Here is a 25,066-nt window from a genome sequence, read left to right as displayed (position 1 = left end):
AATGCTGAATGAAGCTGTAGTAATACCTAATCAATCCCCTTTACTCACTTTAATTCTTGGAGTTGCGGCTAACCATCTCCTACAGTACCATTTCTCATGTATTTTATGTCCAGATCATATTCCCATGGAAAAACTGTATATACTACCTGGTACCTATGTATTAATAATGTGGTCCATCATTCACAACCGTATTTACTTTTGGCTGCGTTCTAAATCTTCATTACATTAAACAACTCGTGCCATCTTTTGTATCAATACAGCTCGTAACATAATACGTATCCCGCCTCTCTTAATTAGCAAATCTACTCTTCTTCCGGATTTGCTTTCCATATCGGAAAAATAGGTACGGGAAAGGCATCATCGCTACCGTCAGGAATGCCAGCACGCTAGATCCCCATTGATAACCGAGTTTATCGTACATCTGTATTCCGAAAAGGGGGAACGCAGCTACGGAAGGGGAGTCAGCTCGGCAGATGATAACGGGCACTTCGTCTCCAAAGTCCGGACTTACCAGCAAAAGTACACCGGACGAAGCTATTGGCAGCAAGTGCTGAAGCAGCGTAGTGTGGGTATGCATCCACTACGACGGCAACCCGTTAGTTATGAAAGCTAAAAGTTTTTCTGGTCTGCGGCATTCTCTCTAACTTACCGAGGAAGGTGAATATTCCGGTGAACACCAAGAGCGTGCCGGAGCCAAATATACCTGAGCCGATAATAGGTCCTATCCAATGGATCCACGGGTACGCCGTCCACGCGAATATAAAGAGCCCAATGGGGACTAAAACCGCACCTGCAATCGCTGATGGCAGTCGGAATTCCGGTTCGGGGACGCCATTGTGTTGTTCGAGAAGTCGGTAGTTGATGCGGCGCCATATGGGGTCAGTCGCCGCGGCGACAAGCATTCCGAAAAAAATACCGAGGAAGCATAGACCCGTTTGCCAGAGGTTGAAGCCGTAGGTGTTACCAAAGACTAGGGGGAACGCCCCGAAAAACAGGTACAGGACGCCCAGCAAAATAGCAGAGAAAAGACAAAGCAATAAGCACATGGGCTCAAAGATTAGGAGTTCGAATGGTCGAAGGAGGGAGTATCCAACAGTCAATGCGACAGACTTGGACGACTTCTCCATAGGCGACTTCCACCTCTCGTCGCCGGTTTCTTTCCTTAGTTTTCTGGCTTTCTCACGGAGCTTAATGGGATCTACATCGCTGTCAGCATATGTCTACCAGATAGCATTATTGAATCATAACCACCACCTACGGTATGTTTCCGGAGCGAAGATAAGAATCATGATAAACTCAGCAAAAGCCCAGATGATCATTGTCTATCGCAATTGGAAATTAGCAACGTGACCCCTGCCAAATCGACAGGAGCGAAGGGGTATTTAACAACGTACGTAGTGCGTCCACCTCCAGCTCGTATTGTAATTAATAAAGCCACCGAGGAGAGGACCTAGACTAGGTCCTGTAGTTCGTTAGTTTTACCTCACATGAACCTATACTGACGGGTATTCACTAACCAATAAAGGGGCTCAGCGATACTATAACCATCGGTGCCTGGATCTGGTCGCGTCTGAACATGTCACTGACGGTACCACCAGCGACGCTGAGAAACGAACTTCCGGCAAACCCGTCGATAAATCGCGCCTATCGGTAAGGTCAGTCTCCCATCGCGATAAAGAAAATTGATACGCGTCGATTTTGCTTCTAGATCAAGTGGGTGAACATACAACCAACATAGTCGCAATGTTGCGAGCCAGGGCACTCGGTATCAACCATATCAAAAACATGGCCCAGGAAGCTAGGTAAATCGGCCGCCTCCCAATAAACTCGCTCAGCGGACTCATGAGAAGGGGACCAAGAGCAACTAGAGTTGGGCAGTTAGCAAAAGTTGACTCGGGGGCGCCAGCCAGCCAGCCAGCGGGTAACAACATACTCCCGAGGACGAAAAGCGATAACCCGAGGGTGCCGACAATACTCGATATGTGGAACTCTGGGTTCATCTGGCTATACGTCGACGCGTATATAGAACTCGTACAAGTCCTATAGGTATGGATTAAATATTAGAATATCAGGTAGGTAGGTAGGTACCTTATGTTTCGAGTTCATTCACAGGGACGCTTAATGGTACTACACTTACACGCATAAACTTCCCACGCCAACCGTTATCACGGCAAGCCACTTGCGGGCGGTGGCCATGCTCCGAGGACATAGGGGGTCGTCGTCGCCATCCCACGATACCTCGAAGGGGTCCTTTTCGGCAACCTGATGACGCTGCTGCGCAGACGCGGTTGTGTCGTCCGTCGCGTCGCCCGCTTCTTCGTCTAAGTCGGCGCACCCGTGTCCATTGTTCGACCGTATACGCGCCAGCGAGGAGGAGCGTATACGAGCTACGTCGGGCTGGCGCTGGTCCTCCTCCTCCTCCTCCGCGACAGACTCTTGTGTGCCGACGGAGGCCGTGTCCGGCTGCGAATCGGTCTCGGGCTTCTCCGAGTCGATGGGAAGTTTGTCCACGCCGGAAGACATAGTTTAGGTTATGTACCTAAGGTAACCCCCCCTTTTCCCCTTTTGTTACACCGAACTTACGGGACGAGCCGGCGCCGAAGAAGGGCGTTTTTCCCCGGGTTCTACGGTAGTGGCAATTCCGGGTTCGGAACAAAATAGCTAGCTAACTTGGCAAAAACAAAACAAAACAAAACAAACGTCTGATCGTGAGAAAGTCTTTATTGGGCTGTGGGTCTACTTCGTATATTATCAGCTAACAGAAATAATAATAAAAGAGACAAGTAAAAGACCAACAAAGAGAGTAGAGTAAAGACAAGTCCATATCTATCTATTTATCTATCTATTTATTTATTTTCGCCGACCTCATCCTTTAGTCATTTAAACAGATAGAGACCCACTTGCATGGAATATAATTATCATTGATAATTAGGAGGTAGGTAGGTTAGGTTAGGTAGTTTCCCCTACCTAATGGGAAAAAAGGCGGCGAAGCGGCGAGGTTTCCCGGGATCCATTTGTCACCCACTCTAGGCGGAAAGATGACCCTTGAGCGCTTTCTACATACGAAAGCAGGTTAGGCTCGACTAAGTGACATTTACACTATTATTATTAATCTAGTAGTGTATACCACCCCCCTTGATCCTTCCGTCATAGGTAGTTAGTTGCCTGTCATACCTTTGTATAGGTAGGTAACTCCGCTAAACTACCTCGATCTACTTCGTACCTAAATGTACAATTGTAAATTAGTCAATTAGTCAACGGCGATATGGCTATGGGATGAATTTGACTTTAACTGGCTATATCTTGACGGACTTTAGATATTTGTCCCGGGGGCGTGAGTAATCAACATGGAATTTTGGTAATACCTAATATTCGGATATAGTATCGCCGAGTACAACGCGCTTTTCCTTGGGAATCGGGGTTATAAATACGGCCAGAAACGAACCGTTTCCTACCTACCTAACATACTATGTAGTAGGTATATAATAAGACATACCGCCCTTCGCATGGCAAGCTTTTGTTACTATTCCCAAGATTCCATCGTAACAAAGAGTTATTAATTACCTATCTTCTAATATACCTTCTATCTTGCTATAGAAAATATTTGTAACAAGAATACCAGGTAGGTAAGAATAACTTTGAATGATTTCCCTCTTGCTTAGGTAGTTTAGGAGGTAGCTATCATGAAGCAATTCTCATTTTATCTTTTACCTGTTATGCTTATCATGCTTAGTTGAGTATAATGGTATATAACGTTTCTATGAATTAATCAAGTATAATCATTTATCAAGCTCTTCAGCCCCTCGACGCCTGGCCCCGCATATCGGAGTTGGGTCTTGATTGCAAAGACCATCTCCCATGCGCGTACGTAAACTCCTATTGGTCGGCTTTTTTTGTTTAACCACAAAGAAAAGATTCTACCCAGGAACAACTAAATTTTTCTGGTTGAGCAACCGCTTCGGACTCTAGCTCAAAGCGTCGACTCATACGATAAGCAAACTTCATTGTTCGGAATTGATGCACTTTTTCTTTTCTTAGGTGCCCAATTCTCTTGCATTTCATTTCATTCTTATGTCTTCTTAAGATTTAAAGAGGTGGAAAACGCACCTATGAGAAAAGGGTACGAAAAGTTATTCATGCTGTAAATGACCTCCAATTCTTTCTAAATTTCCACCAGACATCTACCTAATCTAATACCTAAAGGTAAAGGTAGTGGTGGATTGGCTCCTTTTTTCGGGATCCCCTTGCCCTGATCCTTGTTACCTTGTATGGTACAGATATCAGATATAAGATATACAGACACCTACCTACCTAGGTAGGTATACAGATATAAAACGCTATTTTCAGCCTTACAGCTTACAGCTTGCAGCCAACGAGGCTCATCTGTTACAGATATCGTTCTGGTTCGGATTACGCTACACTTGGGTCGTCATTAGTGTTACGGCAGCACAATGACTGACCAGGCCAGCAGCACTGCGTCGGGTCCAACCCGAATATCCATCCTTGGATCCGACTCTATCATTGTCGATCATGGAATCTGGCGAACTTTCGTCTCTGATGATCTCCTCGATAACATCAAATCTTCTACCTATATTCTTATTACCGATACTAACCTCCAGGATCGTTATGTCCCTCCTTTCGTGGAAGTCTTCAACAAAGCCGTTGAGGCCCGTGGCCTGCAGTCTCGACTTCTTACCTATACCATCCCTCCTGGCGAGACTTCCAAGAGCCGTGAGACAAAGGCAGAAATAGAAGACTGGATGCTCTCCGAACAATGCACCAGAGATACTGTTATCATTGCCCTGGGTGGCGGAGTCATTGGTGACATGATCGGTTATGTTGCTGCCACTTTCATGCGCGGCGTTCGCTTTGTTCAGGTTCCCACCACTCTGCTTGCTATGGTCGACTCGTCTATCGGCGGCAAGACGGCCATCGATACCCCCATGGGAAAGAATCTAATTGGCTCATTCTGGCAGCCTCAGCGTATCTACATTGATCTCGCTTTCCTCGAAACCCTCCCGGTTCGCGAGTTCATCAACGGCATGGCCGAGGTGGTTAAGACAGCTGCTATATGGAATGAGACCGAGTTTACGGCCTTAGAAGAAAATGCTGCCTTGATATTGGGCACTATCCGGTCCAAGACTGCCGACCCGAGTGATAGATTGCTCCCAATTCGTGCCATACTTAAGCGTATCGTTCTCGCTTCGGCTCGCGTTAAGGCAGAGGTCGTTTCTAAGGATGAAAAAGAGGGCGGCCTACGGAACCTCCTCAACTTTGGTCACTCCATTGGCCACGCTTACGAGGCCATTCTGACTCCCCAGGTTTTGCACGGTGAAGCCGTCGCAATCGGAATGGTCAAGGAGGCCGAACTAGCTCGTTACCTTGGCGTCTTGCGACCTGGAGCAGTAGCTCGATTAGTCAAGTGCATTGCAAGCTACGACTTGCCGACCTCCCTACATGATAAGCGCATTGTGAAGTTGACGGCGGGAAAGAAATGTCCCGTTGACGTACTTCTTCAAAAAATGGCCGTGGATAAGAAGAACGAAGGAAAAAAGAAGAAAATTGTACTTCTATCAGCCATAGGTCGAACTCATGAACCCCGAGCCAGCGTAGTCGACGATCGCGCTATCAGGGTTGTCCTCACCCCTGCTATTCGCGTCACGCCAGGGGTGCCTCAGGGACTAAACGTGCAGGTCACCCCTCCTGGATCCAAGAGTATCTCTAACCGGGCTTTGGTACTTGCTGCACTTGGCCAGGGAACTTGCCGTGTCAAGAATCTCCTCCACTCAGATGATACTGAGTACATGTTATCAGCGATCGCCAACCTCAATGGGGCCTCTTACTCATGGGAGGACGCCGGCGAGGTTCTCGTGGTTACTGGTCGAGGCGGCCAGCTCAAAGCGAGCGAAGAGCCTCTCTATCTTGGGAATGCGGGCACGGCTTCTCGCTTCTTAACAACAGTGGTCGCCCTATGCTCACCGTCAAGTGCAAACTCGACTGTCCTAACTGGAAATGCTAGAATGAAAGTCAGACCTATCGGTCCCCTTGTTGATGCCCTGCGATCGAATGGCATCAATATCAAATACCTTGGACAGGAACACAGTCTTCCAGTACAGGTTGATGCCGCCGGTGGGCTAGATGGCGGTGTGATCGAGCTAGCTGCTACGATTTCGTCCCAATACGTTTCGTCGCTTCTAATGTGCGCACCTTATGCTAAGAAACCTGTGACTCTTCGCTTGGTAGGCGGCAAACCTATCTCACAACTTTATATCGATATGACTATTGCCATGATGAAGTCGTTTGGTATTACTGTTACAAAATCAGCCGACGAGCCGCACACGTATCATATTCCTCAAGGGGTGTACAAAAACCCAGAGGAATACGTCGTGGAAAGTGACGCGAGCTCAGCCACCTACCCCCTCGCGGTTGCGGCCATAACTGGAACTACTTGTACAATCCCAAACATCGGCGCAAGTTCACTGCAGGGTGACGCCCGTTTCGCGACGGATGTGCTACGTCCAATGGGATGTACTGTTGAACAGACTGCTACATCAACGACGGTAACTGGACCTACCCCAGGCAGTTTGAAGGGTATTGAAGTTGACATGGAGCCCATGACTGACGCATTCCTAACCGCATCCGTCCTTGCTGCCGTAGCATCAGGCGAGACGCGGATCACCGGAATTGCTAATCAGCGTGTCAAGGAGTGCAATCGTATTGCAGCGATGAGGGAGCAGCTCGCCAAATTCGGCGTACACTGTAGCGAGCTTGAGGACGGCATCGTTATTGCCGGTAAAAAGCTTACCGAACTTTCGAAGCCGAGCGAAGGCATTTACTGTTACGACGACCACCGTGTGGCAATGAGCTTTAGCGTCATCTCCTTAGTAGCACCGGGACCCGTCCTCATTCTGGAACGTGAATGCACTGGCAAAACGTGGCCCGGCTGGTGGGATGTACTAGCGCAATCGTTCGGAACCAGTCTAGAGGGCGTGGATGCTGTGCCTACGTCTCACAAGAAGGCAAAACAAGCTGAGGCCGGCTCATCTATCTTTATCATTGGCATGCGAGGTGCTGGAAAGACTACAACAGGTCGCTGGGTCGCCATCATACTAGGACGTCCTTTCATCGACCTTGACCATGAATTAGAACGTCGAGCTGGCATGACAATTCCTCAGATTATACAAGAAAGCGGTCGAGGATGGGAAGGCTTCAGGAACGACGAGCTCGAGCTTCTAAAGGATGTCATCAAGAACCAAGGTCGCGGTCACGTCTTTTCTTGCGGTGGTGGCATTGTTGAGACCCCCGAGGCTCGGGAGCTGCTCGTTTCGTACCATCGCAATGGTGGCGTGGTTCTCCTCGTCAACCGCGACGTCGAGCAAATGGTAGAATACCTGACACGCGACAAGACACGTCCTGCTTACACCGAAAATATAAGAGGCGTATATGAGCGACGCAAGCCATTCTTCCAAGAATGCAGTAACTACGAATACCACAGCCCTTACCTTGATCCACCCGGGGGTCTCCAAGACATTCCTGCAGACTTTTCCCGATTTGTGTTAGCGATTACTGGAAGAGGCAATCATCTCGAGGATGCCAAGAAGAAGCGACACTCCTTCTTCGTGTCGCTCACCGTGCCTAACGTGTCTTCAGCGATCGATGTGATCCCGCGGGTTGTAGTTGGTGCGGACGCCGTGGAATTACGGGTTGATCTGCTTGACGACATCTCTCCGGAATCGGTAGGAAAGCAGATTGCGCTTTTGCGCTCTGCTGCGAAAATACCTATCATATTCACGGTCCGATCCAAGTCCCAGGGTGGTCGGTTTGAATATACATCCGAAAGCGAATTGCTTCCCCTATACCGGGTAGCAGCGCGCACAGGTGTAGAATATGTCGACCTCGAAATGACCCTTTCAGACGAAACCCTAGATGAAGTCATCCGGTCTCTAGGTAACTCTACGCGGGTCATCGCGTCACACCATGACCCTGAAGGTAAGTTGTCCTGGAAGAATGGCGGCTGGCAAGCGTGGTACAACCGGGCTCTGCAATACGGTGATATCATTAAGCTAGTAGGTGTCGCGAAAAAGATGGAAGACAATTTCGCGTTAGCTACTTTTAAGGCCAGGATGTTTGCTGCGCACGGCAAGCCGATCATAGCTCTGAACATGGGCACGGTTGGGAAGCTCTCTCGGGTATTGAATGGCTTCTTGACACCTGTGTCGCATCCCGACCTTCCATTCAAAGCGGCGCCTGGTCAGCTATCAGCCGCCGAGATCCGTAGCGGTCTAGCTTTGGTTGGGGAACTTGAGCCTAAGCAGTTCTACCTGATTGGGAATCCTATTTCTGCGTCGCGGTCACCAGCTTTGCACAATAGCCTATTCCGCCAGACCGGATTGCCTCATCAATACTCGTTGTTTGAGACTTCATCTGCGGCAGATGTGACAAAAATAATCTCTTCGCCCGACTTCGGTGGAGCATCGGTCACAATTCCGCTGAAGCTTGACATTGTGTCACTACTTGACGAGGTATCGGAATCGGCGACGGCTATCGGTGCGGTGAACACAGTGATACCTATACCTTCGCAGGATGGATCTAAACCACGGCTGCTTGGCGACAATACGGACTGGCGTGGCATGGTCTATTCGCTACGCTCGGCTGGGCTGGTGCCACCAACCGAAGCAACGACAGGCGGGGCAATGGTAGTTGGCTCTGGCGGCACCAGTCGGGCGGCCATCTACGCTTTGCACTCCCTCGGATACAGCCCTATCTACGTTGTGGCACGAAATCCTAGTGCTGCAGATTCTCTTCGTTCGTCCTCGTCGTTCCGCGACAACATCAAGATCCATCAGGTAACCGAAGCCAGCCAGGTACAGAAGCTACCGAACGTGATCATCAGCACGGTACCCGCAGACAAGCCGATCGATGATTCGATGTGGGCGTTGCTCACAACCCTGTTGCACCAAACTAAAAATATCGAAGGGCCACGGGTTCTGCTGGAGATGGCCTACAAGCCTCGCCGCACCCCCTTGATGGAGCTAGCCGAGAACTCGGGATGGACCACTATTCCGGGGCTGGAGGTTCTCGCATCTCAAGGCTACTACCAGGTACGTAATGTAATATCCTACATTGTCAACCGTGATTCCCCCACCTACGCTAGATATTAACCAAGTTTGTCTGCATATAGTTCCAACTCTGGACAGGCATTGTACCTCTATTCTCTGATGTACGCGCGGCTGTGCTAGGTGATGAGCCCGCCGCGTCCAGCTGAATACTTTACCTACATGATGTTGCCACGACGCACATAGCTTAGCTTTCTAGCTAGATGTATATGTATACTACTGCGTATGGATCAAACTTTGCTTCTTTCTATACTACCCAATAAATACAAGGAACATTTTCGTCGTCCTCCCCGGAGTTGAGGCAAGGCAAGACTTTACCTACCCACCTATGCTTTGCTACCTCCTGGCTACACCGGGATGTCAATAAAGATAGTGGCACTGGTACGGAAAGCCCGCGTGATCCGAATGGGTTGCCTCAACAGAAAAAAAAAAGTGTAGTCATTAAAAAAAAAAAAAACCTTTTCTTTCCCTCCGAACGAACCCCGTATACCGGTTTACTGGACCGGCTGACTGGTCATGTGACTGGTTATGTACATGTAGCTAGGCGCAGGCGCAGGCGCAGGGCGAGATCTACCCACCCGAGGGGATGGGTTGTCAAGATCTAGTGTGGTGTGGTGTGGTGTGGTGTAGTGTATAGCCGACCCCCTTGCCCCTTGGAAGCATATGGTAGGAGGTAGTGATAGATTTTGGGTAGGTAGGTAGGTAAGTAGGTTAGGTAGTTAATAGTAGTGGTAGGGTATTGCGGCGAAGCAAGATACATATGTGTTTGGGGGGCGTTATAGGTAGACGCGTGTGCTATTTACGTATTAATTATAGGGCTTGATAACAGCAGAAAATAAAATAATAAGGGCGAGGCGGCAAAGCAGGTTTATTTGGGTTTTTGATGCGAGGCGACGGCCTTGGTGGTGGTGGTGATGATGATGACGAGTATACTATATTACATTATACTACACTTACAAGTCTATGTATGTACAATTCTGCGCGTCTGCAAGTACGAGTTATGTTAGGTTAGGTACCTGGTATGTATGGACGAGGGAAGTAATATAAAGCACCGCCACATATGTCACCCATCCAGTGCAACCGGCAGGTCGGACAAGCCACATTTCCCCTGGGAAAAAAACGCCTTCTTTTCGAACCATCCCACATTTGGCTTTAATTGGCCAGTTGAAACGTTTTTCCCCTCAAAGCGAGGCGGCCGGGGCGGGCAGTTGTGGGTCCCCCTTTTTGGTTGGCTTGGCTTGGCTTGGCTTTCGGGGGGCTTCGGTTAATGCCGAGGAGATTCCAGAATGGAAAGGAAAAAGGCAAAAGCAAAAGCAAAGGGATTCAATTCGATTCTACTGGCTGACAAAAACAAAGTCCAGAACACACAACTTTGACTAACTGACTAACTGACTGATTAATAATTAATTGGCCAGGTCTAATACGAATAATATTCGAATTATGAGGGACGTACTTTACCTACCTAGGTACTAAATTAATTACCTACTCTGGTCTATCGTATTGTAAGCTAAGTACCTTTTATGTAACTGGTGGTGGATAGGTACACGATATACTTAACCTGCCTAGAGGTGCTGTGCTGGTTGTACAATACCGAGGGGAGCCGAGAGGCCGAAAACCGCGCTCCGATAAGCTAGCTGCCTTTTAAATTTTATATAGATACGTTATTAGGTACATTACATCTTGTAAAGTGAAGCGGAAGAGATGCGCGCATATACGCTAAGTACTGTAAGTAGTATAAAGATTCTTTTTTTTTTAATTTATGAAGCGTACCAAGTAAGTAAAGTATAAAGCGGTATAGCTACCGTAACTATACGAAACAATTTCTAAGTTTGGACCCCCTACCTAAGCTTTTCTTCTGCATGCGGAATGACGTCGTTGGGAGTGCGTACGATGATGGGTACTTACCTACTTGTACCTAAAGGCTAAGGTATGGATGGTGCCCTTCGGGCTTAATGTAACGAACAAAATATGCATGTCGTGCAGTAGTAGCCTTGATGGGCTTATGATCCTATCCTTGTGTGACGAAGGAGAGAGGTAGGTACTTACTATGTAAGATGTAAGAGGTAGCTGGTAAACAAGGTAAAAGTATACATTACGAATTTGGAGCACCTGTTAACATAGCCTAAAATGCTACGATATAATGTATGTATGTAGGTTAGGTAGTATGCATCCTAGTGATCGTATCTCAGAATAAAGCTTTGCAGGAAGAAAAAGATGCCTACCTGGAATGATAATACTAAACTTGTTTACGGGGTGCATGAGGAAGGCATGTAAGTAATGTACGATGTAATCATTTCGCTTTATGAGTCTTGGTTCTATTTTTGCTTTTTTAACCCTGATATGCCCAATACCTACTATGTAAGTACGGGGCGCATTAGATACCCGACGGACCTTGCATCTATCATTTTTTTAAGCTTGTGCTTATCTTGTACATCCGGCCCTGCACTTAAGGTAAGAGGTAACTGGTAAGTACCTACCCAAAGTATACTATACACTATCTATACTCTTTTCACCTACCTCATACATAGTACATGCATCCTATCCCATGCCTTATCAAGCTTTCGTTCTAGCTTGCCCTGTTACAATTAACCTTACTCTCCACTGCCGATTGCTTGCTTGCTTTGCTTACTTACTTCCTAGCTTCCTAAATGAAAACCAAAAGTCCGATGCTAAAGTACATGACAATCGCAGCGCATCGCATCGTATCCGTCCAATCACAAACTAACCTCAGCAGCGGCAGCATTCATTCGGTGTAAACCTCGATAAAAATTACGTGGAGACATCGGCTACCAGTCACCCAGCATTGGGGTATCAGGTATCTATTCTCTATAACTTAGGTATTTACCTCCTATCTACCTGTGTACCTGGTGTAACCTCAAGCACCTGCATGTATTGGAAGTCAGCTTTATTAGAGTGCAGACCAAGTAGGTATACGTATACTAGATAGCAGATCAGCAGGTGTAAATCGAAGCTCCCCCCCCGCATGCGCTTTGTAAACCAGCTTTAACCTCACATTAAGGTACCTAACATTTTAGATATATCACCACAAGCGCGCAAGAAATAATATAAGGTAGGTGGGTACCCAAGGTAATATTGATATGTAAAGAGTATACCTTCGCAGGGTCATTAATTCTATAATAAAAAGGTTGACAAAGTTTCCTGTCGGCTTCTTCATGCCTCCTTTTCTTCTTTTCTTCTTTTCTTCTTCTTTAAACATGCCGAACATGCCGTCATTCACCGATCATATCAATAATACAGTCATTTCTTTTCCATTCCTGTCTGCCGACATGTCCTCTTGTCTCCCTTTTCTTTTCTTTTTTCCCTCATGATCCCGCTTGTAGGCACTAACCCACCCCAATGCTGTGTGTTGCTGTAAATAATGAAGTGAACATAGGAAAAACCAAGGAAAAAAAAATACATCCGCTGTTCATACAGTCGTAATTAACAATATTCGTCTCGTCATGCTTCTCTTCTTTTCCCCAATTCAACAAGTTATAGTGAAACCCATTTAAATTCTCTTTCAGATGCTTTTTACTTCCCAACCAGAATCGTACAGCACCCAGTAAATGCAATGGGTGTAAGATGAATAGGTAACTGCCCCATTAGCGGCAGAAGACGAAAATTATACACACGAAGAAAACAAAGACCATTAAGAAATAAGTGTAGGGCTGAATAGAGAAGAAATAAAAATCATCGCTGATCCGATTCCGGCAATTTTCTTTCCCTCCCAAGTCTATAAGGTACCCAGACCCGTAGCCCCGTAACCCCGTTATAAAAAAAAAGGAAAAGAAAATATGACAAGGAACCTGCAAATTTTCATCTTTGAGCATGTTTAGGCTTTCGCTCCCGTGTAGATAGTGACGCTTTAGATTTACCTGCGAGCTACCCAAATAGCTTGAATCGATGCGAAGTGATGCATGTCCCACAGGAGCCAAACCGATCTGATGACAGCCATGATGGTTACATGGGAGTTCGTCAGAAACGGAGACGGAATCGAGGGTAAATCGTTCCGGTAGAATGTACCAGAAAAAAGCTTTGTTAATGATGCAAAACTCACGATAAGCGAAATGGAGTATGATGTAGGTGGTGATGCTGTAGTAGTGGGCGGACTACGCTCAAAAACCCTACACTTTCCAATTGTTACGTCATTGCGAGACGTCATACAGCCTGCAGCGAATCACCAGCCAGTCATGAGCGCTGTGGGAACTGCGGGCACTGCGGGCACTGCGGGGACATCGGTCGGGTCCCAACTCAAGGGTCCTGATTGATCAGCATGGTTTGTGGCCCAAGATAGAAGCCGGACCACCGCTATGCGCGACCCATGCCGTAAACAGTCAAGTGCATCGTTAGCCCGCAGGACCCTGCAGATTGACGTTGGACCCTTGATATCGATCCTGTCTTCCAACGTCAATGGAAGCCCCACTCGCTACACCTCGGCATTGCATTGCATTGGGTCCGCCCTGCTTCCAGACCATTCGAGCACCATTCAAGCACCATTCCAATACCCTCCATCAGGAACATTCTCGCTCGCAAATCGCACAGCCTTGAAATTGCCTTAGGCACGTCTTGGCAGTGCATGTCGCATACGTTGCAATTAGAGAGAGAGCGTTCAGGCTTCGCTATGCCCCAACTCATGCGGCGCCACCACCGCGCCTCCGGTGCTTCCCCGGGAACTCTACATCAGGGTGGCAGACGCGGTAATGCCTTGTGAGCGCATCTGCCCGACTAAACGTCTTCTCTTCTGTGCAGAGATCACACCGGACTTTTTGCTTGCGTGCGTTGTGAATCGTGTCTTCGTGTCTCGTAAGATCGTAGGGCCTGGAAAAGATCGTATTGCATGGCTTTCCCGTGCTCGGGTTTGTCCTCTCGCATTTATGCGGTCCAGCCTGACTGTTAAGCATACTACCGGGAAGTCCACTCGTATTGATCGGGGACCTAATGTGGCTTAGGGCGTTGGCTTGTCGATGTCCCTCGCGCTTGTGTCTCTGTAGTAATTGTGGTGTCTCGAATCGTAGCGTACAGCCGTGATATGTGCACGTGTAGGTGCCTCCGTCTGCGCTGGCTCCCGCTGGTTTCTGACTCGGAACATCGCCGCCCTCTGAGTTGCTGGCTTCAGCCGAGCTTACCCGTGAATATGTTGAGGGCGCAGGGGTCGAAGATTGCTGCTGATGCTGCTGCTGCTGATGTCGGTGTCCTAGGAAAGGATACTGCTGCGGTAATTGAATATTGCTAGGCATGGAGAAATTAAATGCAGCCTGTATTGGTGTCGATGCCATCGACTGGAAGGACGGGCTCGACTGTTGTGAGATAGTCCTAGGCGCTGCGTTTGTGGTGCCGTTCTTGGTAGGCTCCATGTTGTAACTATTGATCTCATGCGGTTGAAACAGAGGGATGCTAGAACCGTCATCCGACTCGTTGAAGTCGAGCAACGCATCCTTTGGCGAGATCGTGTTTGGTGTACCTTGTTGCTGCGCAGAGTTGCGCGCCATATGTTGTTGTAGTTCCTTGTCGTCTCTTTCAGCCTTCAACCGCTGGTTGATTTGTCGAGCCGATCCGATATGCTGCATTTGTTCTACGCCCACTTGGGGAAATTCGCCGAGAACAGAGGCGTAAGGCGAACCTTGTCGGAATGGAGACTGGTCATCTCGCGATGTGCTTGAGACGGGTGATTGCACTGCGCTCAGATGTTGACTGTTGGCAGCCTGGAGCCTCTGAGCGAACAAGTCGTTACTAGGTGACATCGCCATTTGGGTCTGAGGCGGTGGAGAAGCTGACGTTATAGTGAAGTTAGGGCTGTATAGCTCGTCGCTATAGATGTCGGTCATAGTGCGATCTAGTTTAGGAACTTGTTGGGTATGAAAAACTGTATCATCGGAAAGATGTAAGTAGTTGTCAAAGTCAAAGTCAGAATCGCACACGAAGGGCGACATAAAAACGGAGGCCTCACCATTCCTTGCTCTTCGGCAATCGTCTTCGGATTCGTGGAACGACGGTGTCGCGGGTGAGTCACCTGCAACTGAACTCGCCACCGAGACGGGGTGAGATCTGGCTGAAGAATTTCCACCGCCAATCGACAATTCAGGAGCCGGAGCTAAGCCTCGGTCACCCCTTTGCTTCTGTTGCTGCTGATTCGCTAGGTTTGACAAGCCATCAACCGAGGATACATCGCGCGGCATGTGCTGACCGCTGACTATATTACGGCCATTGCGGTAGTTGTTACTGTTATTAGTAATACTGCTATCGCGGTCGTTGCTGTTGTTGTTGAACATGGCGTTGGCATAGAAGTTGTCGGACATGGACATCGGTTTTCCCATGCTGTATGTGTAGGTGTTCTCGCCACCTCCTATGTCGTGGTACCCGTCGTTACCTGAATCTTGCACGGCAATATGTGGATTTGACGTGTTGCCATTATATGGCGATGCCGGACCGTTAGATCCAAGCGACGATAGCGAGGATTCGCGTTGGTGGTTGAAGCGATGTGTTGGCCTCGGAGTTGGTTGACTGCTATGAAGCATCCACGCATCTGACGGCATCAAGTCTGGAACCTGGCTTAGGCTCTGGCTATTGTTTCCCCCGTCAAAGCTTTGTTGTGTCGAGGGCGTCGCGGGCGTCCTGTATCGCTGAGTAGCGGCGATAGCGGCGGCGGCAGTATCTAAGGTCGAGAGCGACGTGGACTGGCTGAAGGTGTTATTCGTGTTCGAATTGCCGTCGAGAGATTGCTGAGGGAAGAGCTGGAAAGGGTGGTGATTACTCGGTGAGTAGGTATTGCGATCAATCTGCATCATATTGTGCGACGATGCGATGGGTCGAGCGAACGAAAAGTCGTCGAATAATGTTTGAGTTTGAGTCCGTATATAATTCGTGGTGAAGGTGGAAGGAAAATTAAGAGTAAGATCCAAGTAAATTGGTTAAGGGTTAGGTAGGTAGTTTAGATGTAAAGATGTATGTGTATGTGTGTATGTAATGCTGTAATGTTGTGTATTAGTTCGGGTAGAATCATAGAGTGTGGGGTGGAAAGCAGAGATGTGGCGAAGATAATGACTTAAATAACGGAGGGGTCCCAATTGACCTGACATCCCAGATTTAAATGGAGTACAGGGATGAGAGGGGTTCGATTACCCACCTAAGGTAAGTATAGGAAAAGTACCAAAATACCGGAGGTACAAGGAAAACCGTAGTTTCCTTGGCTTGTTTTCTCCTTCTCCTCTCTTTCCTAATTCCTTTCTTTTCCCTCCGAGGAAAACTATGACAAAGTGAACAAGTGAACCTTGACAGAGAGGGTCCTTCCGCCTAGGCAGTTAGGTACCTACAGGTAACCAACCTTATGGGGAACCGTAGTGACTCGGAGCTAGGATTCCGCTGGTCCAAGTCACTTTAGTCGAAAAAAAGAGATTATTCTTTTAATGATAAATCGATAGTCCTATCTCTCTGTTCTCTTTCTTTCTCTTCAAAAAAAAAAAATAATAATAAAATTTGATGAGTAATAGTCAGGTGGGAGAGTAATAGTAATGATGATGGCTTGATAATGAAGCGCTAGGTCAGGTGGTCCAACCAGGCTATCGGTTTAGGATCGCACCTCTTTGTTCTCGATCTGTTTTCCCGGATCGGCTTTTGGCCTATTTCCCGTAGCTGGTTCCTAGTCCAAGTCAATGTCGATTATATGTCGGAGTTTGGTCGGTTTATGTGTTTTATGTGTTATTCTGTCTGTGTTTGTTTTATTTGGAAATGAGGGTAGGATTGCAAAATAGGAACGGTATTTGATGTTGATATTTATTGTTCGACCGGAGGTAAAAAAAAATAAAAATAAAACATGGCTTAGTGCGTGCAGGAGTATACGTCTTGAAGGGGCATTATTCGTCCCCAGCTCGTTGGAATATACGCACGCAGGTGCTGATTCGATGCCTCAACGGTTAAGGTGTAGTAGTGTAAAAGTTAGCTGCCCCAAGACAAGATTGGAAGTAGAGCGTACCTGTAGAAAAATAGATACATTTGGTGGAGGTACTTGGAGAATACTAATGCAATGTGGTGCTGTGGTACCAATGTGGTGCGGGTCTACGAATACAAGGGTCCCTTAATTCTGGCTACTGACATGACGTAACTTTATATGCAGTTTGCATGTCGTTCAGCAGGGGTGGTGAGGGTGGCCCTGTTATGATTCAAGATACATCCATATGTGGGTTGTACAACATCGATGAGACCCTTCTGCCTTTTTTTTTTTCCCTTTGTTCTATTCTCTGTCTTTTTTTATTGAACCCCCCCCCCCCCCCCAAAAACTAACCTCCCTTAAACAAACTTGCATCATGGTTTCCCCATTTGGTTGGTATGCCTAAGCCCGATACCTATCCGATACATCCATTATAATACCATTTACCCATTCTGTATTTTTTGATAGATAATGCGTAAAAGTGAGGTGTACCTTAGGTAGACACAGGTACCTACCTAGGTTACTTCTCTGAATTCCGATGTATTTCCGGCTATCCGCGGAGGGCCACCTGGGTATCTGCACCGGCTGCACTGCCACGGCCAGATTTACAAGCCACAAATATTTCAGCAGATAAAACAAAGTTCGAGGCTCTCAGTCCTCAAATGAGTATCTCCGATAAAGGTAAGTACTTCCGACCCGCGAAGACCGTGCCGTGAGGCCGCAAAAAAAACTTAATTCAATAGGAACCTAAGGTAGAGAAGATCAAAAATTTTGATATGGAAAATCGTTACTACGTACAGTAGGTAACAACAGATGTTACTATGGGCATCTTTACATATAGTTTAAGCACAAAGCTCGAGCCTAGAACGAATTACGGACATGGAATAGATGCATCTACTAACACGTGTGAGATCTAGAACCGGACGCGGAGAATTGGTCACATGTCAGGTACCAGTCAGATCATCTCTCGTGTTAGTCGAGTCACCATCGTTCCATGGTCATAAACAACAACATTTAATCACGAAATATACTCAAAGTATCATGTTCAAGCATCTTCGGCAATGTCGCATGGATAAGTTAGTCATGCGCTGGAGATGATGAGTAGTACATAGTATATCCCGAGGCATCGTCTTGAATTACTATGTATTTCGTTTAGTGTACGCTTCGGATGCGGTGGGGTTGGCTGGGTTGACGACACATCGGCGTAGAAAAGCTTACAGAGTAAGGACGCGACGGGAGTTTCGGAGTCCTGATTTGCAATTTGGGGTATTACTATGTACCTAATGCAGTATTAATGCAACAAATGCGATTACTTTCTTTTTTTAGCTTCCCGCTCTAGAGAAATACACATACTAGTACTATATAGAAATATAAAAATAAAAAGACTAAAAACATGCAGTAAGGTTCTATGTGCTACGGCGAATTAGTAGTTCTAACAAAAAAAAAGAACCTTAAGAAATCTCGGCATTCGCTTTTGTCTCCTGGCGTTATTCAGCCCTACATGGGCCACCATGGAAATAGTACATACCTAATAGAAGATAAGAATCGGAGCGCCGGCCTGAGTCTCAGCGTAGGTATTCCGATGACTCCGACATGCTTAACTCCCGCAAAATCCTGCAGTACTATAAGCCCGGAGATGACTAAGGAAGCCCTATCTCCCTACTCCATCTGCCACTTTGAGTAACAGACGGTCTCACACGCAGACCCCGAACCCGGTTGAGCGCAGTATTAACATCACACGTGATACACCCAAACCCCGTTCGCAACCGCAACTGTGGGATGGCTTGCGATACCTCAGATTACCAAACAACGGCGAACGCCGTCTGGCTTTGCTGAGGCCGAGTGCATACTCCCTCGGTAGGCTCAGATTGTAATGCAAGAAAAAAAATTTTGCTCTGCATTATTATTATTATTATTATTATTATTATTATTATTATTATTATTACCCGACAACGGCATTTCAGTATTTCAAATCGTATTCCAAATGCTGTTCGCGGCTTACGGTTGGCAGAATAAAATCCCGGAGATCTGGAACCGAAAATCTGGACCTTTAATTGGTAAGGGAAAGGAAAGAAGAAAAAAAGATTGTGGAACATTCTACCGAGTACATGGTGCGTGGCTGTGCTATGTGTTATGTATGCCCAATGTACCTTACATGTCGGTTGTCCCGGGCGCTTGTTGCTCTACTTCATGAGGTATTGGATGTTCATTCTTTTTTACTTTTTCCCTCTAGTACTTGTCGGGAGTCTAGATGCCAGTTCCGACTCTTACGGCGTCTAGAGCCCCGACGAGTAGTATAGTTGTTTCGGTTGATTCATACTACCAAATTATACCTAATCTAACTGCATGCAGTGTCAGTAGCGAACCAAAGGTTACCTAAGGTATACATGACAGGTTCAAACCATCCAATGAGAAGCGTTGTAATTATGTATTAAACGTATCTCTCGATCGATTGGTGTTATCTGATCGGCGCCCTGGATATCCATCCGCCCGCATATCCCGCGGGGATCGGGAGGCAGCCCGTGCAGTTCGGCAAAAAACCTGAACGGCGCAAAGATGCGGCATAACCATCGATTGTGACCACATGAACCCACATCGTTACTTACATCTGGTACTTACATCGTCATCGTTGTAACCTGTGGATTTCGGTTACAATCGCCATTTGTCTGTCACCCATGCGCTTGTGTTACTACTCTTTTCCCATCAGCCAAGGCGTCAGCTAGGTCAGGAACCAGAGCAAGCGTCAACGGCACAGGAGATCAGGGATTAGGGGTTGCGTACAAGCGAGTACACAGCCTTTTCCGCTTCCCGACCTATAGTGCTGACGATAACACGAATCTGAGCACATGGGATTCAAAAACATGGGAAAGTTTAGAATACGATTACACATTCCCCATGCTTTGATGCTGTGTAATCCGGTCTGCTGCGGCTGAAGTTGCATTCAGCTTGTGCGAACTGATCTCTCCCACATGGAACTGCTCCTCGCTTCGACCGACACGAGTATACCAAGCTGGCTAGAACTACTACTAAACTACTGAGCTACTGCAGGAACGAGGGATGCCCAACTCGAGAACACGAAGTCTTAGACAAAGACAAGTTACGTTGCAGCTCACGAAACAGATTCTTTCTTTCTTTCTTTCTTTCACCTTACATACATACAAAGCCGTATTATTCCGTATCACGACGATATACCACGGGATCGGTCGGCCCCGGCTCGGGTGGCTTCTGTAAGTCGTAACCCCTTACTGACTAGCGCAAACGCAAGCTCTTATGTACAACACTCAATCTAGGTTGATGTGTACAATCTAGACTTCTATTTTTTTTTTCTTGTTCCTTTTCCCCCGCAAAGTTCCTCGTGCACGCACCCGAATGCGGCGCCAGCGTCAAGGTTAGCAGCCCAGTTCTCCATATTGTAATCCAAAAAAAAATTGTAAGACAATTTGAATGTAACATATCACTGCCTATCTGCCGCAGTTTTCATGTCATACCTTACTTAGGTAGGTACTTGAAAAAATTTCATCTAGACTCCCCTTATACTCGCATGCATGTCTTGAACTTGTAAACGTGGGTAATTCGCAACGCCATATTATCCACTTGAAACAATGCCATGCATCGTTACCAAAGGGTCTAGAAGGCGATGCCTTTATGTCTCGCTGGTTCCTGGTCGGATGGCTGGTTACGTGAACCTCGTCTTTGAGTGCTGACATGGTGCAACAACCCCTAAAAAGTCGAGACCACCTGAAATAGAGCACTTGCACAACCTCTCATCCTAGTGCGGATAGATAGGGCTCGGTCTCGAGGAATACATTATGTACCCAACGGTAGCTACTTCTAGATGTCCTGTCGTGAAATACGCCCAGCGGTTACACGCATCCATCCATCTGTCAATTCCATCTTGGTTGGTTTCACCGAGCGCTGTCAGCAGCGCATCATGCTGGTGAACGCATGGAGATCTTGCATCAAGGTCATGTTCCAGATATAGCAACAACGGCTTCTCCGTCTCGAGTAGACGACAAGTTTCCGTCCAGGCCAACGACCTACCCATCGTGATTCAGAAACTCGGTATGCACGTCGCGTCGGAAGGATCCATTACGCATATCCTCGGAGAAGTTCGACAAAACACTCGTATACCGAGGAGATGAAATATACCTAATGTAGGGAGGAAATATTTATATTGGGTACCGAGGTAGTTAGTAGAGGTAGGGCGAAGTTTAGGTGATTTAGAGCTTGTGCTAGTCTAAAATCGGACGAAATTGGTGGGATATGAGACGCGCCTGGTCCCTGTAAGTGAGTGTTACACGCGTGTTTTCGCGTTCGAGAATCCCCGCCAACTTCTTAATCAGCCCCTCGATATTTTCCCACGTGCTCATGCTTCCAAACATATTAATTACCACTCCAGTACGGTGCCTTTCTTTCTTTCTTTGTGGAACCAAGAAGTCTTGCACTGTGTATGTACGGTGCTAAACATGATGAGAGAGGTATCATGTCACTTATAGCCCTACAACCTACAACTTCCCTTCTCCACCATCCAAACTCATAAATACACTAACTTGGGTACTGGCTACGGGATGGAGATCTCGATGCGTCCTAGTAAAAGATGGTTTATGGACGATACCCCGAGCCCGGGGCTAGAATCGATCGGCCTCTACAGTATGTTCCGGTCTGTTGATCGCGTGACAGGAATTGAGCTCAGCTGATACTGATACCCCCAACATCGCCGAGTCTAATCGGCAAAGTCTAGTGAAAAAAGCTGACTGTGGACTGTTTATCGTACGTAAAATACAGTCCATCCCGTATAAGTGTCACGAAAGAATGCGTTTGTCATTTTGAGATTTTCTGCCTGCCGCATGAGGTCGCCTAATCTACCTACTTCCGGCAATCTCGTAACATGTCCCTATTAGGAACAAGAGTCATATTAGCAAATTCTGGTAAGAGTCAGTAAGAGAAATGACTACTTGAAATGTGACTATCTACATGGCAACATCTGACTATAATGAGGAGGGCGTTTCTACTTGGATGCTTATATTATGACTACCTATGCCTATGGCGTTAGTTGATGATGTACTTTACACGGCGTCTAGGAATAAAGTATTGCTACTATCACGGATTTTCTCTTGAGAGATGAGGTGAGAACTTGAGCCTTGAGGCTCGTGCTGAGTCGGGACGATCTTGCATAAGATATTAAAGTGTTCCGCGCGGTACCTTAGGTACTTGGGGCACATTGAGCTTGTAACAGGCAAAGAGCCTCATGCACTCATATTCTCAAGAGGCCATGCTACATTGTAGCCTGACTCACCTTAGCCGTAGATAGGCTATGATAGAAGAGATGAATAATTAGATATGCTTAGTGAGCGATGATGAGGATGTTATGTTACTACCTAAATTCTAGTTTTGAAGACATAGGCGTGAGACATATACGAGGTTGAAATGTTCCATCGGAATATAAATATTACACATAAATGATGTCTACGCGACATACCTATAGAAAGCTCCAAGACTGGAAGGAAACGGATGCCAATAGACATACGGTTTTTGTAACGGAACAAATTAGTGGTCCCGTTTAATAAAACGGACTCGTTAGGTAGGAAGAGGTAGGTAAGGTCCACACTCCTGGAGTAAATCTAATGAGGGTTTAAAATAAAACTGGGTAAAAGGCCCGACCCACCCACACCATCATCAGAACAACATTATACCACTATCTCACTTTAACCACCTTATGTCCACATACCTCCCTCCCACATAGATCAAAATCAGTACATCAAAACGTTTTGTGGCATCGTCAAGTCGTACGCAGCAACGTCCGTGATCCACTTCTTCGAAATCCAAAAGTACGTGATGAAAACAATCGTTAGGGCGGCCAGGATCTGCGCTCCTGTGAACTCACCGTCGTCGAGGAGGGGCACCGTGAACGTGGTTGCCGTTTTTAGCGTCAGCTTCTCTTGTTCAGCCGGGTCAGCCAAGGAAAGCAAGCTCGCACAGTCCAGTTGGCCATGTTTACTTGTGATCTTGGCGGAGAAGAAGGCTTCCTTGTCGTTGCCAGCGGCTTCAAACCATCTCCGAACATTCGTGGAGAGATCCGTGCAGTAGAGCATAGCCCACACCAAACCCTCCCCGTCACTGCGGCCGGTAGGGCTCAAAATCTCCTTTAAAGCACACGCCGCCTTGGAAAATAGGCGCATATCATCGACCGAGAAGCACGCCTTCGCTGTCTTCCGTGTGACCTGAAGCTCGTTACAGAGTCGCATTCCATAATCAAGATATGCATATTTCCCTGTAAGTGGGGGAACAGTTGGGGATCCGTTTGGGACTTTTGACCCTTGTGCACGTGGTTTATCGTCGATAGCAAAGATCTTCTTCTTTATTTGGTCCTCAATATGCTGGTAGGCTTCACAGAGGTCGCCATACAGGCGTGGCGTGGGAGAAAAATAGAAGCCGTCAGGTCTGAGGAGAAGTATTGCTTCTTTGACATACTTGAGGAGCTTCTTATCCATATAAAGGTCGCCAAGCTTGTAGGGGTATCGGATTTTGTCCACATCCTTGTTGTCAATGTAAATGCGACGATATTCCTTCGAATCTTTGATACTCAAGCCCCGGTTGTGGGCTAGCTCGCCGTGGAAAGACACTGACAGTAATCCCGGGCAGGGCAAGAAGACCTGCTTCTTATTGCTGGATTCCATGGTATCCCGGAGCATAGAATTGAGGAAGTCGTCCGTGTCATCCTCGCGGCGCTTTCCAGCGAAGGGTCGACCACCTCCCCGTGCTCTCTCGAATTCTCGCTGCAGCGCCGCTGGCCGATCCTTTCTTCTACCAAAGAGCATCCGTAGAATGTCTTCATTGGGAAGGTCTGCTGACATGAGATCATCGAGTACCTGGTCTTGGGGAATGTCTTCCTCGTCACCTGGGTCTTGGTCTACATTGCACTTAATCGCTCCGCCGAGGTACAGGGACGTACCTCCCCCTTCTTTAAGATATAAGCCATTGATAGAATTCCAGAGACGTGACTCTAGGTAATAGGGCTCGCGAGGTAGGTCGGAACTCCAGTCGTTATAATATTTATGGAAATCGAGGGGTATCTGGTTATACAAGTCTATCCTGTTCCGGAACTCAGCGACGCACCCATTTTCACTGGATCGGAACTGCACCCAGCCAAGTGGGCCGGACCACTGCATGGGAAGGATCATCGGGGATTTAAAGCTAGGTTCCTTCTCAAACGACTGGAATCCCAGTATGGAGCATATCCCCACGAGATCTTGCCCCGTCCATCGCATGGGAACGATGCAGTTTACAAGCCCGGAGACGCCCCACATTTCATAGAAAGTATCATCAGTGGGGGATAGGCCTAGACCTTGCATGAAGTTGACCCAGCTTGCCTTAGCCATGACATTGTCCCCCCTTTCGACGCAGCCTCGTCGCGGGAAACCGACTGGGAAGACGATATTCGGTTGCCACTTGTTCTTAACTAGGGACTTGAGGCTGACAGATGGGGTCGATATGCGCCATTGGAAGCCCAAGAGTGTTGATTGTGCAACCTTGGCAGTCCATGGGCCGAGAGATTCGGGTGACAGGCCAAGTTTGTACATCCGATTCTGTGAGAGGATTTGGATAGCTCCAGTGTAGACGGTAACTAAAGTCATGAGGCCAACGATGGCAGCAGCAACGGATGATACAGCTGATATCCAATCGGACACCCCCCCTGACCCGTTTCCAGACATGATGGATAAACTCGAGATCGCTCAGAACAAAGGAGGGAGGTTTGCTATTCAAGGAGATAATGCGGAATATCGAAGTGTCTTAGTACGCCCCTGGCATTCAACGGTTAAGGTTAGTTCAGCTATATACACTCGAAAAGTTCACTATGTTACTTACTATCTCGGACATATGCAACTACAAAGCAGGCTGAGGCTGCCAGTCTGCCTGAGGAAATTCTTCAAATCAGCCGAAGCGACGCGTTTATTTCCGATTGGATCCAAGTATGACAATATATTTTCTTTACATTACGTGCATCTGAGACTACCTAGGTACGCAA

At 47.3% G+C, this 25,066-nt stretch overlaps 5 protein-coding genes across 5 annotated transcripts; 1 reads left to right on the top strand and 4 right to left on the bottom strand.

Annotated features, from left to right (window-relative positions):
• Window positions 1–154: 154 nt before the first annotated feature.
• Window positions 155–2,900, bottom strand: F4812DRAFT_416427 (MFS general substrate transporter). Its single transcript, XM_047933065.1, has 9 exons — window positions 2,138–2,900; window positions 1,934–2,040; window positions 1,728–1,864; window positions 1,518–1,644; window positions 1,395–1,462; window positions 1,259–1,322; window positions 650–1,198; window positions 512–580; window positions 155–447 (listed from the first exon to the last, which is right to left on the bottom strand). Exons 1-9 carry the CDS (start codon window positions 2,521–2,523, stop codon window positions 290–292), a joined length of 1,665 nt encoding a protein of 554 aa, XP_047794348.1. The 5' UTR covers window positions 2,524–2,900; the 3' UTR covers window positions 155–289.
• Window positions 2,901–4,451: 1,551 nt separating this feature from the next.
• F4812DRAFT_449798 (Pentafunctional AroM protein) lies at window positions 4,452–9,265 on the top strand (the record flags this gene model as incomplete). The annotated part of the gene is made up of 2 exons (XM_047936016.1): window positions 4,452–9,101; window positions 9,182–9,265. 2 exons carry the CDS (start codon window positions 4,452–4,454, stop codon window positions 9,263–9,265), a joined length of 4,734 nt encoding a protein of 1,577 aa, XP_047794347.1.
• Window positions 9,266–12,530: 3,265 nt separating this feature from the next.
• On the bottom strand, window positions 12,531–13,512 carry F4812DRAFT_202762 (uncharacterized protein). The gene is made up of 2 exons (XM_047930252.1): window positions 13,174–13,512; window positions 12,531–13,057 (listed from the first exon to the last, which is right to left on the bottom strand). The coding sequence occupies exons 1-2, from the start codon at window positions 13,276–13,278 to the stop codon at window positions 12,719–12,721; spliced, it is 444 nt and encodes a 147-aa protein (XP_047794346.1). The 5' UTR covers window positions 13,279–13,512; the 3' UTR covers window positions 12,531–12,718.
• A 235-nt stretch (window positions 13,513–13,747) lies between these two features.
• F4812DRAFT_449797 (uncharacterized protein) lies at window positions 13,748–15,901 on the bottom strand (the record flags this gene model as incomplete). Its single annotated transcript, XM_047936015.1, has 3 exons — window positions 13,748–14,979; window positions 15,064–15,302; window positions 15,411–15,901. 3 exons carry the CDS (start codon window positions 15,899–15,901, stop codon window positions 13,748–13,750), a joined length of 1,962 nt encoding a protein of 653 aa, XP_047794345.1.
• Window positions 15,902–21,906: 6,005 nt separating this feature from the next.
• On the bottom strand, window positions 21,907–24,752 carry F4812DRAFT_456127 (uncharacterized protein; the record flags this gene model as incomplete). Its single annotated transcript, XM_047936935.1, has 2 exons — window positions 21,907–21,934; window positions 22,831–24,752. The coding sequence occupies 2 exons, from the start codon at window positions 24,750–24,752 to the stop codon at window positions 21,907–21,909; spliced, it is 1,950 nt and encodes a 649-aa protein (XP_047794344.1).
• Between the last annotated feature and the right edge of the window lie 314 nt (window positions 24,753–25,066).

The sequence above is a fragment of the Daldinia caldariorum genome (genome assembly GCF_022478825.1).
Source record: "Daldinia caldariorum strain CBS 122874 unplaced genomic scaffold F4812scaffold_2, whole genome shotgun sequence".
Taxonomy (NCBI): domain Eukaryota; kingdom Fungi; phylum Ascomycota; class Sordariomycetes; order Xylariales; family Hypoxylaceae; genus Daldinia; species Daldinia caldariorum.
The sequence above is the reverse complement of the archived record's forward strand: the minus strand, read 5'-3'. Positions and strand labels throughout refer to the sequence as shown.

Bases quoted from the DNA above. Each gene is read 5' to 3' on its own strand.
- F4812DRAFT_416427 (XM_047933065.1), bottom strand. From the start codon at position 2,523: ATGTCTTCCGGCGTGGACAAACTTCCCATCGACTCGGAGAAGCCCGAG. The intron at 1,645-1,727 runs GTATGTTCACCC...CCTTACCGATAG, and splicing joins ACATTGCGACTATGTTGGTT to GCGCGATTTATCGACGGGTT. The intron at 581-649 runs GTAAGTTAGAGA...TTGCCGTCGTAG, and splicing joins CGGAATATTCACCTTCCTCG to TGGATGCATACCCACACTAC.
- F4812DRAFT_202762 (XM_047930252.1), bottom strand. From the start codon at position 13,278: ATGACGTCTCGCAATGACGTAACAATTGGAAAGTGTAGGGTTTTTGAG. The intron at 13,058-13,173 runs GTGAGTTTTGCA...GGCTGTCATCAG, and splicing joins CATACTCCATTTCGCTTATC to ATCGGTTTGGCTCCTGTGGG.